The sequence below is a fragment of the Heteronotia binoei genome, chromosome 20 (assembly GCF_032191835.1).
Source record: "Heteronotia binoei isolate CCM8104 ecotype False Entrance Well chromosome 20, APGP_CSIRO_Hbin_v1, whole genome shotgun sequence".
Taxonomy (NCBI): domain Eukaryota; kingdom Metazoa; phylum Chordata; class Lepidosauria; order Squamata; family Gekkonidae; genus Heteronotia; species Heteronotia binoei.
The window spans coordinates 23183639-23197846 of NC_083242.1; the positions used below are offsets into that span (position 1 = coordinate 23183639).

The following is a 14208-nucleotide window of genomic DNA, read 5'->3' on the forward strand; positions in this document are numbered from 1 at the left end:
TTAGGTTCTATAGGAAAGAGACAAAGGCTGCATTCAGACAGGCGATTTGTGGCCACACAGCCACTTCCTACACCCAGATAAAAATGGCACGTTCATATGTGCACTTGTCTGAAGCTTGCCTCCCGACACCTCTCTGACACTCTGCCATTTTGGAGAGCCAGTTTGGTGTAGTGGTTAAGTGCATGGACTCTTATCTGGGAGAACCGGGTTTGACTCCCCACTCCTCCACTTGCACCTGCTAGCAAAGCCTTGGGTCAGTCATAGCTCTGGCAGAGGTTGTCCTTGAAAGGGCAGCTGCTGTGAGAGCCCTCTCCAGCCCCACCCACCTCACAGGGTGTCTGTTGTGGGAGAGGAAGGTAAAGGAGATTGTAGGTCGCTCTGAGACTCTGTCCTTGAAAGGGCAGCAGCTGAGAGAGCCCTCTCCAGCCCCACCCACCTCACAGGGTGTCTGTTGTGGGGGAGGAAGGTAAAGGAGATTGTAGGCCACTCTGAGACTCTGTCCTTGAAAGGGCAGCTGCTGTGAGAGCCCTCTCCAGCCCCACCCACCTCACAGGGTGTCTGTTGTGGGGGAGGAAGGGAAAGGAGATTGTGAGCCGCTCTGAGACTCTGTCCTTGAAAGGGCAGCTGCTGTGAGAGTCCTCTCAGCCCCACCCACCTCACAGGGTGTCTGTTGAGGGGGAGGAAGGGAAAGGAGATTGTAGGCAGCTCTGAGACTCTGTCCTTGAAAGGGCAGCTGCTGTGAGAGCCCGCTCCAGCCCCACCCACCTCACAGGGTGTCTGTTGTGGGGAAGGAAGGTAAAGGAGATTGTGAGCCGCTCTGAGACTCTTCGGAATGGAGGGCGGGATATAAATCCAATGTCGTCGTCTTCTTCTTCTTCAAAAAGCCACCAGGTACTTCATGGTGGCAAATTGCTGAAGAGGAACGGTCAGGGCGCACCAGGGAAGTGCCTGCCATGAGCTTGAGTGTGTGCAGCCTGTGCTCATCTCAGCAGCCGGGCATGCACCATCTGAGTGCCCCAGACACCTCAAACCATGCCAGCTTTTTTCTGAACCAGGAGGCTGCTACCGGTCTGAATATAGCCAAACAGGTAGTTTGCCATTTTGCATAGCAACTCTGAACTTTCTTGGTAGTCTCCCATCCAAATACTAACTGGGACTGATTCTGCTTAGCATCTGAGATCTGCCAAGGACAGGGTGGGCCTTACTTAAAGGACCCTTCACTATAGGAGTGTTTCTACTTATGTGGCATGTAAATTTTGCTCAGCCACTTTTGCTGACTGTGCCATCTCTCACCACTGTAATATCAGCCATTGCTTACATTTCTGTGGTCTGAAACAGACTTTTGAAAGAGGATGAGGAAGCTGCGCTGCCTAAGAGAGCTATTTGCTGACTGTATTAGGATACTAGGGAGAACATCCAAGCCTGTTTTGCTTGTTCAGTTCTTTTCAAGGCATATATTTTGTTTCTGTTTTTATGTATAATTTTATGGGTTTGAGGTCACTGCAAACTCCTTTTGAATATTTTAGTAAACAATTACATTCCAAAACAGAGATAACCCCCAACTTGAAGAATACATACATTTAAACTGAGAATGTGGCTACTTCTCCTCCTCCTCCCCCTAGATATCGTATTGGGCCCTTTGAGGTAGAAAATGCATTAATTGAGCACCCAGCTGTGGTCGAGTCTGCCGTGGTCAGCAGCCCAGATCCTACCAGAGGGGAGGTAACGAAGAACTTAAACACTAATACCTCACATTTAAGACCTGTGATTTCATGGGGCAATCCATTCGCTATTTAACTTTCTTCATAATCCTTGTATCTACTTTCTTGGTTCTTTGCTTTTTGCTGCGTGGTTCGTAGGTTCATCAGTATTGTGTACGTATGTCATACAGATTTTAAACGTAATTACACAGTATTTATACTAGGGGATACTTTCGCTTTTTGTAACCCTATGGTTTTAATGGAAAAATTCCCTCTTTTGAAATTGTTACTGCTTGTTGGTCATTATTTTGATGTATAAGCATGTATAACAATATAAATGGTGTTAACAAAGGTGTAAAAATGCCATGAAATAACAAGACTCTGGCAAGCCAGAAGAAAAACGAATCAGAACAAAAAGACTCACAATTGTAAGGGGGGAAAGGCATCACTGATTTATATACACAATGGACATAATTTATAATGTATACCCCCAAAGGGGACTTGTCTGGTGGTGCAAGAAATGTCTTTCCTTTGCTGGCTCCCCCCCAGGCTTAGAAGCCTGTTTGTGTTGGCAAATGCCATGCAGTATTTCCAGCTTATGAAAGGATGTTAAGACAGTCAGAGCAGGGCATCCATATACAAAAGCTGTTACAGGCATAAACCTTAATTGCACCAAAAACTTTAAGCCAGTTTTTCCTCCCATTTGCTCTAGGGCAGATTCTTAACAGGGGACAAACTACAAATTGGGGAGGGGGGGGATTCAGAACTTTTGTGGGTAAATGTGGAGGATTTTAGGCAGCCCCTTCTCCCCACTTGCAATGGCTTCGGACTGCCAAAGGAAGAGAGGGGTTTTTTTGCACATATTACTTAGCTCACCCTGAGGATAAAATCACAAATCTGTCCTCCAGTCCCCTAAAATGTAATCCACAAAAAAACAGCAATCAATCCTAACTTTAGGAATTTGATTGACAGCCATCAGGGACAAGGGTTTTACCTGCCTGATCTTTGTGGTCATATGCATGCAGCATAAATAGAAACACAGAATCAGAGTTGGAAGGGACCTCCAGGGTCATCTAGTCCAACCCCTAATGAATAGACCCGATTGAATAAAGATTGCCTTGCGCAGAGTGCTGTAGTATCTGATTAACTAACCAACTTTTGATTAACAGTCCAATTTTTCTTTCTAGGTGGTGAAAGCTTTTGTGGTCTTGTCACCTTCTTTTGCCTCCCATGATCTGGAGAAGTTAACTCTTGAACTGCAAGACCACGTCAAGAAAATTACAGCTCCCTACAAGTATCCTAGAAAAGTAAGGCATTGTTTAAAGCTATATGAGACAGGCAACATATCAAGGAAAAGTGCATTAAACACTAAGGAAATTACCAAAATTTGTAGACAGTTTCTACTCTCAGAACCTCCAGCTTCTGATATGAGTTCTCTGGTCCTGGGATGAAACGGCAGTTCTCTTTTTGTCCACAACTGTAAATAATACCATAGACTCTTGTTAAAAATGATGCTGCGATAGAAACAAATAGAATAGGAACAGAGGTCAACAAAGAGAAAACATACAAAAAGGTAAGGGCTGGTAGAACTTTTAAAAGGGACATTACAGTACTTCCCAAGTTATCATCAATTACTGTTGCTACAGACATTGTGCTTATATATTTTGGTTTGGTGTATTTTGACAAGGATAATTGAGCACCTCCTTAACTGCCTCTCTGAAAAAGCAGCCAACCAATTTATGTATTTATTTAAGTATTTATATCCCACCTTTTCTCTTGTCTTGGGAGGAGGGTGCTATTGTTTAGCTACAACTGGATTGTGTATTTCCAGTTGGATATTGCCCCAGTTTGCAAAATAGGGTTGCCAGGTCCAACTCAAGAAATATCTGAAAACTTTGGGAGTAGAGCCAGGAGCAAGGGTGTGACAAGCACGATCAAACTCCCAAGGGAGTTCTGGCCATCACATTTAATGGAACTGTGCACCTTTTAAATGCCTTCCCTCTGTTGGAAATAATGAAGGATAGGCACACCTTGGGGGGGGGGGGGCGGTTCATAGACTAGGACTCTCTGGTTCAATCTTTTTTAAACTTGAGGAGGGGGTGTTTTGAGGAGAGGCACTCGATGTGATGCTGTAAATTTGGTGCCTCTACCTAAAAAACCAGCCCCCCCCCCCCGAATCCCAGATACCCATCGATCAATTCTCCATTATACCCTATGGGAATTGGTCTCCATAGAGTATAATGGAGTGCCTAGCAGACATTTCTCTCTCCCCCCCTTGCTTTCTGATAACCCTGAAGCAGGGGTAGGGCCTCCAAACCAGGGGATCCCCTGCCCCCACCTGGGGATTGGCAACCCTATTGCAAAAGCAGTCCCTCTGTAGGTCCCCTGTGTATCACAGACCAGGCTCAGGGCTATAAAAGCCAATGAGGGATCCATGCAGCTAAAGGAAACCTTAGTCCTTAATATGTGGCTCCCATGGTTTTGAAAAACACAACCGCCCTACAGGCACACAGTTGGTTTTTATTCCTTATCATTGTCTGTTCACTCAAGGAGTTCAATGTTGCATCTACCAAGGCTTATTCTACCTAGGGTTGCCATCCTCCAGGTGACATCTGGAGATCTCTTGCTTTTACAACTGATCTCCAGCTGGCAGAGATCATCTCCCCTGGAGAAAATGGCTGCCTGGTGGACTCTGTGGCATTGTACCACGCTGAGGCCCCTCCCCAAATCACACCCTCTCCCAGATCCACCCCCAAAGTCTCCAGGTATTTTCTGACTCAGAACTAGAAACCCTAATTCTAACCCCCTCCTGAGCAGCTGGTCCTTTGCCCAGCCCTCACCCCCAAACAGTCTGTAACCTGAAGGAAACAGGCAACGGCGAACAGAAAAAGAGAACAGAGAAAGATGGAGAGGAACAAAAACAAATGGGAATGAGCGACAGAGAATTTGGGACAATGAAAAAGGCAGGGGAAGCAGAAAGGAAGAAAAGCAGAGGTACCTTGAACTGGGGTTGCCAAGTCCAATTCAAGAAATATCTGGGGTGGAGCCAGGAGACATTGGGGGCGGAGCCAGGAGCAAGGGTGTGACAAGCATAATTGAACTTCAAGGGGGTTCTGGCCATCACATTTAAAGGGACCACACATCTTTTAAATCCCTTCCCTCCATAGGAAATAATAAAGGATAGGGGCACCTTCTTTTGGGACTCATAGAATTGGACCCCCTGGTCCAGTCTCTATGAAACTTGGGGGGTATTTTGAGGAGAGGTACTGGATGCTATGCTGCAAATCTGGTGCCTCTACCTCAAAAAACAGCCCCCCCCCAAGCCCCAGATACCCGCCAATCAATTCTCCATTATTTCCTATGAGAATAAGTCTCCATAGGGAATAATAGAGTTCCCTCCCCCCTCTCTCTCACTCACGCACACGCTTAACTGTCTCTGGTGCAAATGGGCAGCCATGTTGGTCTGAAGCACTAGAACAAAGCAGGAGTCTCTGGTGCCTCCACAGCGAAGTCTGGAAAGTACAGGGGCTACACTGCTCTTTTACACACACACACCCTCACTTGTCTGAAAGGAAAGCAGAACAAACAGAGGGGCTGCACTCTCAGGAGGTCTGCTGTTGCTAACCCTTCCCCATGAAGTCCTTCCTGCTCCAATTTAAAGGCACGCACACATTTTAAAACTGGAGCTGTTTGCAGGTGCTGCCCAAGCTCTAGAGGTACAGGGTGGCTGTGGGGGAGGAGCTTCCCCCTCGGGCCAGCTGGCTGCGGGGGGGGGGGGAGCCTGTAAAACTGGGGAATCCCACACTGGGACCTGGGGATTGGGAAGCCTACCTTGAACAGAATGAGAGTGGATGGACCCTCCCCAATTAACATATCTTCGGTCCTGAGACCTCTTTCCCCCTCTAAAAAAAGAATAACCAAGGGGCTACTTAGCCAAAAGGCCAAAAAGCCTTTGTAAATGTATTGCGGATGTGGCAAACCTTGTGTTCTACTGTGATTTTTAATTCTTAAATTGTGTTTTCTTTTGTATAGTATATGGTCTATGGGCTGTTAAGCAGGTACATCTGAGGGGCTAGGACTAGGGTTCCCAATCCCCAGGTGCCAGAGGGGGATCCCCTGGTTTTACAGGCTTCCCCCCTCCCCCAGCCAGCTGGCCGGCAGGGGAAGCCCCGCCCCACAGCCATTATGCACCTCCATGAACAATTCCCATAGGGAATGATGGGGAATTGATCCGCGGGTATCGGGGGCTCTGGGAGGGGGCTGTTTTTTGAGATAGAGGCACCAAATTTTCAGTATAGCATCTAGTGCCTCTCCCCAAAATACCTCCCAAGTTTCAAAAAGATTGGACCAGAGGCAGAGGGTCCAATTCTATGAACCCCGAAAGAAGGTGCCCCAATCCTTCATTATTTCCTATGGAAGGAAGGCATTTTAAAAGGTGTGCTGTCCCTTTAAATGTGAGGGCCAGAACTCCCTTTGGAGTTCAATTATGCTTGTCACAGCCTTGATCTTGGCTCCACCCCTAATGTCTCCTGGCTCCACCCCCAAAGTCCCCAGATATTTCTAGAATTGGACTTGGCAACCCTAGCTAGGACACACACACACACACCAAGAATTCTGCTGACTAGGATGCTGCTGAGTCAAAAATCTTTTCTGTTCTGGGATTAGTGGAAGCTCTTCACAAAATGGCTGCTCCCAAACTGGAGCTATAATTGCCTGCAATAAGGAACTTGTGCATTATTCACCACGCTGCCTGGAATAGGTTGCAGGGCAGAAAGGTAATAATATCAACATAAGGACAACCGTCCCTCAGCTTGTCTGGAGGTCTTGGGCCTCTCAGCCTACTAGCTTCCGTGTGAACTCCTTGGAAGGAGGCTAGGAGTTTAAAGAATGCTTTTGTTAAAAAGAAGTTATTCTGAGTGTTTCACTCCTTTATTGGTTAGAAAACAGAATTTCTAGTTGAAGAGCCTGTGCTGAACCCCACCCTCTGTGCTGAAGCCCAGGCCTCTGAAACAGGTGAAGGTCAGAGTTGATGAAGGCAAACCCCTGAAGGATCCTGGGAAATGTAGTATGGTGACCAGCTCTCTCCTGCTGCAATGAGGAAGAGACAGAAAGCAGGCTAAGGAGGGAGCCTGCATAAAGAGCTAGCAGTGTTAGGGATGCCAGCCTCCAGGTGGGACCTGGGGATCCCATGGAGCTCATCTCCAGACTGCAGAGATGAATTCTCCTGGAGAAAATGAGTGCTTTGGACCGGAGGGTGGTCTCCGCGGCATTGTATCCCGCTGAGGCCCTTGTCCTCCCCAGGTAAAGGAGATTGTCAGCAGCTTTGAGACTCTGTCCTTGAAAGGACAGCTGCTGTGAGAGCCCTCTCAGCCCCACCCACCTCACAGGGTGTCTGTTGTGGCGGAGGAAGGGAACGGAGATTGTAGGCCGCTCTGAGACTCTGTCCTTGAAAGGGCAGCTGCTGTGAGAGCCCTCTCCAGCCCCACCCACCTCACAGGGTGTCTGTTGTGGGGGAGGAAGGTAAAGGAGATTGTGAGCCGCTCTGAGACTCTGTCCTTGAAAGGGCAGCTGCTGGGAGAGCCCTATCCAGTCCCACCCACTTCACAGGGTGTCTGTTGTGGCGGAGGAAGGTAAAGGAGATTGTAGGCCGTTCCGAGACTCTGTCCTTGAAAGGGCAGCTGCTGTGAGAGCCCTCTCAGCCCCACCCACCTCACAGGGTGTCTGTTGTGGAGGAGGAAGGGAAAGGAGATTGTAGGCCGCTCTGAGACTCTGTCCTTGAAAGGGCAGCTGCTGTGAGAGCCCTCTCAGCCCCACCCACCTCACAGGGTGTCTGTTGTGGGGAAGGAAGGTAAAGGAGATTGTAGGCCGCTCTGAGACCCTGTCCTTCAAAGGGCAGCTGCTGTGAGAGCCCTCTCAGCCCCACCCACCTCACAGGGTGTCTGTTGTGGAGGAGGAAGGTAAAGGAGATTGTAGGCCGCTCTGAGACTCTGTACTTTAGAGGGCAGCTGCTGGAAGAGCCCTCTCCAGCCCCACCCTCCTCAGAGGGTGTCTGTTGTGGGGGAGGAAGGGAAAGGAGATTGTGAGCTGCTCTGAGACTCTTCGGAGTGGAGGGCGGGATATAAATCCAATATCTTCTTCTTCTTTTGGAGGCCTGGCCCGTGATATGCCCAGCAGCCTGCCAGAAAAGGGAGCATGAACAGGGCAATCCCTTTGCAGCAGGGTGGCTCCCTTTCAACACATTGAGCGTGGAAGCATGATGCCTGCAGACTGCAGCGCAGCTGGGTTGCAAGGGCTGGTTTCACACAAAAAGGTGCTTCAAGGTCTGAGGAGGACATAGTGTGTGTGAAGGGGCCCCAGGGCAGTTGTGTCATACTGTTTCCTGGGTTTGTCCTGTGCTGTTCTGGTATGGTTGTTACCTAAAGAGTGTCTTATATCCTACCATTCCACTCAGTGTTTGTAGCCTTCCTTCCATAGAAGTAATTCTTCCCCTGGTAAGTTCTCTCCTTCCCCAATTCCATCTTCACAATAAGCCTCTGAGGTGTTATCAGGCTTTAGATCCAGTGCTTGGTCACCTTCTGAGATACATGGGCAAGCAGGGCTTTGGTCTCAGACCTCCTCTGTCAAAATCCTACACTATGCCATGTGTAATAGGTAGCCCTATTTTGGTTTGGGGATTAAAGGAATGTATCCACTCTTGCTGGGTGGTGAAACCACAGTGTTAGATTAGGATTTGAGTAACCAGGTTTCAGATCCTGTCCACTGCTATAAATTTTGATAAGGGAACTTGGGACACGCTCAGCCTCACCTGCCTTGCAGGATTGTTGAGAAGATAAAATAGCAATAACAAAGATAAAACTTTGTCGGTCTTAAAGGTGCTACTAGTCTCCTACTTTGTTCTTTAGAATTGCAGAAGGAAAACCATGTTCCCTGCTCTGAACTCCTTGGAAGAATTTTAAAGAATGATACTTTTGTTAAAAAGAAGTTACTCTTAGTGCTTCACTCCTTCATTGATTAGAAAACAGAATTAACATGTGCCCGTTCTGAAAAACAGACATTAATTCTGTGACTATCTTGCCTTTTCTTTTTCCTTCAATCAGGTGGAATTTGTCCAACAGCTGCCAAAAACCATCAGTGGCAAAATCAGAAGAAATGAATTAAGGAAAAAGGAATGGGGACAGATGTAGCTTGGCACTCGCATGGGGTAAAAGTTCTCCATCAACCTGGACAGATCTAGGTAGAGAAGTTCAAGGAGACACCAATATTTGCAATAAATGTATGTTGTTTTATATTAGGAGTTATTGGTGGGGAGAGGGGAGAATGCAAAATATGTTAAATGAAGACTCAATTCTATACTAGTTCCTTGTGATTGGAACCCTTAGGGGGAATTCTAGTGTTAACTGAAAGGCAATGTTAGAAGGGATATGGGCATAGAAAGGCGCACACACATAGATTTGTGCTTTACTTGAAGATACCTGAAGAAAACACAACTGCCTACAACATAGAAAAGCATTACAGACTACTCCTTCCATCTCATTGCTGGTACTGATCGCACCCCCTTCCAGAACAGTGGAAGGGCACCGGGGTGGGGGGTGCTATTTGCAATCCCTTGCATGACAGCTTGAGCCCCCAATTTCCATCAGTAAAGAAAACTGACTCCTTCCCGATTTTCTACTGTGAATGTTAATTTGCTTGTACACTTTTGATTTGCTAGCACTCTGATCAAAACGTGGAAGAGAACTCTAAAATAAAGGTACTTCACACCAGGACAGGGGTGGCCAGTGGTAGCCCGTGGCCAGTGGCTGGGGCCGATGGGAGTTGTAGGCAAAAAACATCTGGAGAGCTACCGCTGGCCACCCCTGCACTAGGACACATCACTAAAATGGAAAGATCATTATCTATCTGCACAGAATACACCTGCAACTGCCTTGTACTACAACAGAGCACTGGTCCATGTAGGGCAGGAAAGGAGCTCTCCAGTCTCAAACCGGTAGCAGCTTTTCCCAACACCTCCTGCCTACACCAGGTGTGTCAAACAAGCAGACCACCCAGGGCTTTTATCCAGCAGGAGGCTACAATGCACGCAGGGTGAGGTGTATGCAATCAATGTTGCTCTCAAGAACTGAAATGGCTAAATGATGGGGACAGCATCTCTTGGAAAGAAACTAGTCTTGCATAAGATTAAATACATTTTGAGGGGTGGGGGGGTGTTTGTGGATTTGCCAGTAAATCAATTGCCTTCATTCCTAGGAATCAATTGCTTTTGTTTGTATTTTGCAGGGCTTTTTTAGTAGCAAGAACTCCTTTGCATATTAGGCCACACACCCCTGACGTAGCCAATCCTCCTGGATCTTACAGCAGGCCCTCTACTAAAAGCCATGTAAGCTCTTGGAGGACTGGCTACATCAGGGGTGTGTGGCCTAAAATGCAAAGGAGTTCCTGCTACAAAAAAAGCCCTGGTGGTTTAAACTAAAAAATATTAATTGGGTTTGCCCATGTCCTTTATGCCCGTTTGGTATACTGGTTAAGTGTGTGGACTCTTATCTGGGAGAACTGGGTTTGATTCCCCACTCCTCTGCATGCAGCTGCTGGTGTGACCTTGGGTCAGCCACAAGTTCTGTGAGAGCCAGAAACAGAAAGAGCAATTAACATGCATTGATCCAAGTTGCTGAATGTTGTACTGAGGCTCCAGGATAAAACACTGAGACAAAAAGGCTGTTGAAGGTCTGAAACGGTGAGGAATCCCGAGTTGCGGTCCCTTACTCTCTTGGAGACAAGATGTGCTGGAGATTTGAGAACACCCAAGTTGCTGAACATAAGAGAAGCCATGTTGGATCAGGCCAATGGCCCATCCAGTCCAACACTCTGTGTCACGCAGTGGCCAAAAATTTTTATATACACACACACATACACACTGTGGCTAACAGCCACTGATGGACCTTTGCTCCATATTTTTTCTAACCCCCTCTTGAAGCTGTCTATGCTTGCAGCTGCTGCTACCTCCTGTGGCAGTGAATTCCACATGTTAATCACCCTTTGGGTGAAGAAGTACCTCCTTTTATCCGTTCTAACCTGACTGCTCAGCAATTTCATCGAATGCCCATGAGTTCTTGTATTGTGAGAAAGGGAGAAAAGGACTTTTCTCTACTTTCTCCATCCCATGCATTATCTTGTAAACCTCTATCATGTCACCCCGCAGTCGACGTTTCTCCAAGCTAGAGCCCCCAGCGTTTTAACCTTTCTTCATAGGGAAAGTGTTCCAACCCTTTAATCATTCTAGTTGCCCTTTTCTGGACTTTTTCCAATGCTATAATATCCTTTTTGAGGTGCGGTGACCAGAATTGCACACAGTATTCCAAATGAGACCACACCATCAATTTATACAGGGGCATTATGATACTGGCTGATTTGTTTTCAGTTCCCTTCCTAATAATTCCCAGCATGGCGTTGGCCTTTTTTATTGCAATCGCACACTGTCTTGACATTTTCAGTGAGTTATCTACCACGACCCCAAGATCTCTCTCTTGGTCAGTCTCTGCCAATTCACACCCCATCAACTTGTATTTGTAGCTGGGATTTTTGGCCCCAATGTGCATTACTTTGCACTTGGCCACAATGAACCTCATCTGCCACGTTGACGCCCACTCACCCAGCCTCAACAGATCCCTTTGGAGTGCCTCACAATCCTCTCTGGTTCTCACCACCCTAAACAACGTAGTGTCATCTGCAAACCTGGCCACTTCACTGCTTACTCCCAACTCCAAATCATTTATGAACAAGTTAAAGAGCATGGGACCTAGTACTGAGCCCTGCGGAGAACAGCAAGAAGACAATTGCCCCTGAGGAACTGTACCTTATTATCTTCAAACAGCAGTATGGGGGAGTGAAAAGAACTTTTCCAGCTGTGTTTGTATTATGAGCATTTGTGAATTTAGTACCAGGAGTGGTTTATAAATTACTAATGATGACTACTGCTATGCATGTATTTTGATAAATGTAGGTTGCATATACATTATATTGGGTAAAGAGTGATTGTTATTCTGGTGTTTTTTTCACTTATTATTCACTTACATCAGGACCTGTTGATATTTACCACAAGTTCTTTCAAAGCTGTTCTGCTGAAGAGCAGTTTCTGTTAGAGCTCTCTCAGCTCCACCTACCTCGCAGGGTGCCTGTTGTGGTTAGGGGGAGGGAAAGGAGATTTATAAGCCGTTCTGAGACTCCTTTGGGTAGCAAAGAGCAGGGTATAAATCAAATCTCTTCTTCTTATAAGGTTTATCTCTCCAGTCCCTGGCATTTCATTTCATGGCAGACATGGCCCAGCCCAAGAAAGTAACTTTTATGTCATTAACAAACAGGTTTGACACCTCTGGCCTAGACCCCGTAACCAGAGCTTCCAGAGGCTGAACATGAGATGGTCTGGACTCAAAGGTGAAGTTTCCGGCTCAACATTAGGAAAAACTTCCTGACCGTCAGAGCGGTTCCTCAGTGGAACAGGCTTTCTTGGGAGGTGGTGGGCTCTCCTTCCTTGGAGGTCTTTAAACAGAGGCTCGATGGCCATCTGACAGCAATGAGGATCCTGTGAATTTAGGGGGAGGTGTTTGTGAGTTTCCTGCAGTGTGCAGGGGGCTGATGACCCTGGAGGTCCCTTCCAACTCTATGGTTCTATGGATGGCATTTCACTGCCAGTCAATACAGACAATGCTGGGACCAGTAACCCAGACTTGTGCATGACAACTCTGCTAATTCGGTTTGCACAAGAAAACAAAATACTAGCGAAATATGTACCTTAAGGGGTTTTTTTAAAGACCATATTTTATAAAAGTTCAAACCCCAGTCAGGCAGAAATTTCACCCACAAAGGCCAGTTTCAAAGGGAAACCAAAGCAGTTTATTTTTTTTTCTTTTTAAAAAAGCAAGGTACACAAGACAATAATACAAAACAAAAACATTTTACCTCTTGCTAGATAGTTGAAACCGTAATCTTTTCTGGGAAGATGCTCCAACGCCAAATGAAAAGCTGATGTCCCTCGAAAATGTTGTTTGGGTGGACGGGGAAAATCCCTCAAAAACACGTTTGCACCTAGTTACTAGAAGACCTTTGGGAAATTTTTTGAAAGGCAGGGTATGAATCATTTTTTCCAAAGACATGCCAGTCTCTGCTGTAGGTGCATTCGGCCACTCACCTGTGCTAGGAACAGCTGCTTCATCCCTCTGACAAAAGCAAACAGGTGGCAGCAACTCCATTACTTGCACTGGTATCCTTGTGGCTGTTAGGCCAAGGAAGGAGCAGCCAGCGTCCGCTTCCTGGTGCTGCAGAGCTACATTGGCTGCCTCTTCCAGTTTTCACGAGCCACAAGAGGCAGCCAGGAAAGTGCTAAGAGAATCAGCTGCATATGAATGTCAGCAAAGACCAATTTGCCAAAGGAAGAGCGAGGGAACACATGAACCCAGCAAACTAGTCATGTTCTTGCTCCTCACAGACAAGGAGAAGTTGGTATCTGAATTCACCTTCCTCTCCAAAGAAACTGCAGTGTTCCTTCCAGAGTGGATGAGTGTGCAGAAAGGTTGCCATGTTTCTTGGGAAGGAGGGGAAATGTCTGGGAAATCAAAAGGACAATAGGATGCACCTCAGACCACCTGAACCTCCCTCCCATAATGCTTCACTCGGACCCTTGGGCGGTCTGACAGTTCCCAGTTTCCAGCAAATCACACTCCTCCATTACTCCAGACCTGGAAAATACGGCTTGTGAACAGGAATGAACTGCAAGCTTCCAATGTGGATGCAAGGGCAAAGCATCGACTTGGCATAAAGAAGCCAGAGAAGAACTGAAGTCTATCCAAGCAACAGAACGAGGTGGTACAGCTTCAGACTACAGGTGTGGAGGGGGTGCCATTTTTTAAAGGCTCCCCGCATGCAAAAAATAAAAAAATAAATCTCACTGCAAGTTAAGATGGAAGCTAGTACAGTAGAGAGAAAAGGCTCAGGTCAGTGGCTGTGCTGATCTGAAGCAACAGAACCAAGTGTGAGTCCAGGGGCACCTTTGAGACCAACAAAGTTTAATTCTGGACATAAGCTTTCATGTGCACACGCACCTTTTCCCAGGGTGCACCCAGAATTAAACTCTGTCGGTCCTAAAGGTGCCACTGAGGGTTCTAATAGGGAGAACAATTCGAGTCCAATGCTGAACCCTGCTGTGCTACTTTCCCGCTTACATTTAGGGCAACTTTTAAATGTTGACTTTTACCTGCACTCTCAAGTGGCAGAGTCTGTTCAATTTCCCCTCCGGGGGGGGGGGGGGCATCTCTGAACTCATCGTATCACCTGTGTAGAACAGGGCTGATCCACGTGCAACATCCAAACAGAAGGACTTCAAGGCCCCCGCGAAGCTCGTTCACACAGCGACCTGGTTTTGTTGTGATGGCAGAACTGTGGCTTTGTGCGGCGAAATAACCCAGGCCAATCCACCGGCTGAGAACCTGATGAGCCATCTCAGTCAGAAAGCTGCTAG

The 14208-nt window shown here is 47.0% G+C and overlaps 1 protein-coding gene and 1 long non-coding RNA gene across 2 annotated transcripts in view; one reads left to right on the forward strand and one right to left on the reverse strand.

The window, feature by feature from the left end:
• The window catches only part of LOC132588514 (uncharacterized), a 125388-nt gene extending 120018 nt beyond the window's left edge, over positions 1-5370 (reverse strand). Inside the window, exons 1-2 of the long non-coding RNA XR_009556508.1 lie at positions 5262-5370; positions 3082-3177 (exon numbers count right to left, since the gene is read on the reverse strand). This is a non-coding gene — a long non-coding RNA (uncharacterized LOC132588514). The remainder of the gene's footprint in view (positions 1-3081; positions 3178-5261) is intronic.
• Positions 1-14208, forward strand: part of LOC132588510 (acyl-coenzyme A synthetase ACSM4, mitochondrial-like) — a 110250-nt gene that overhangs the window by 61029 nt on the left and 35013 nt on the right. Inside the window, exons 11-13 of the mRNA XM_060260918.1 lie at positions 1623-1722; positions 2888-3007; positions 8798-8986. Of these exons, the coding sequence (XP_060116901.1) occupies positions 1623-1722; positions 2888-3007; positions 8798-8884 (307 nt within the window). The 3' untranslated portion in view covers positions 8885-8986. Of the gene's footprint in view, positions 1-1622; positions 1723-2887; positions 3008-8797 lie in introns of the transcript that reaches the window.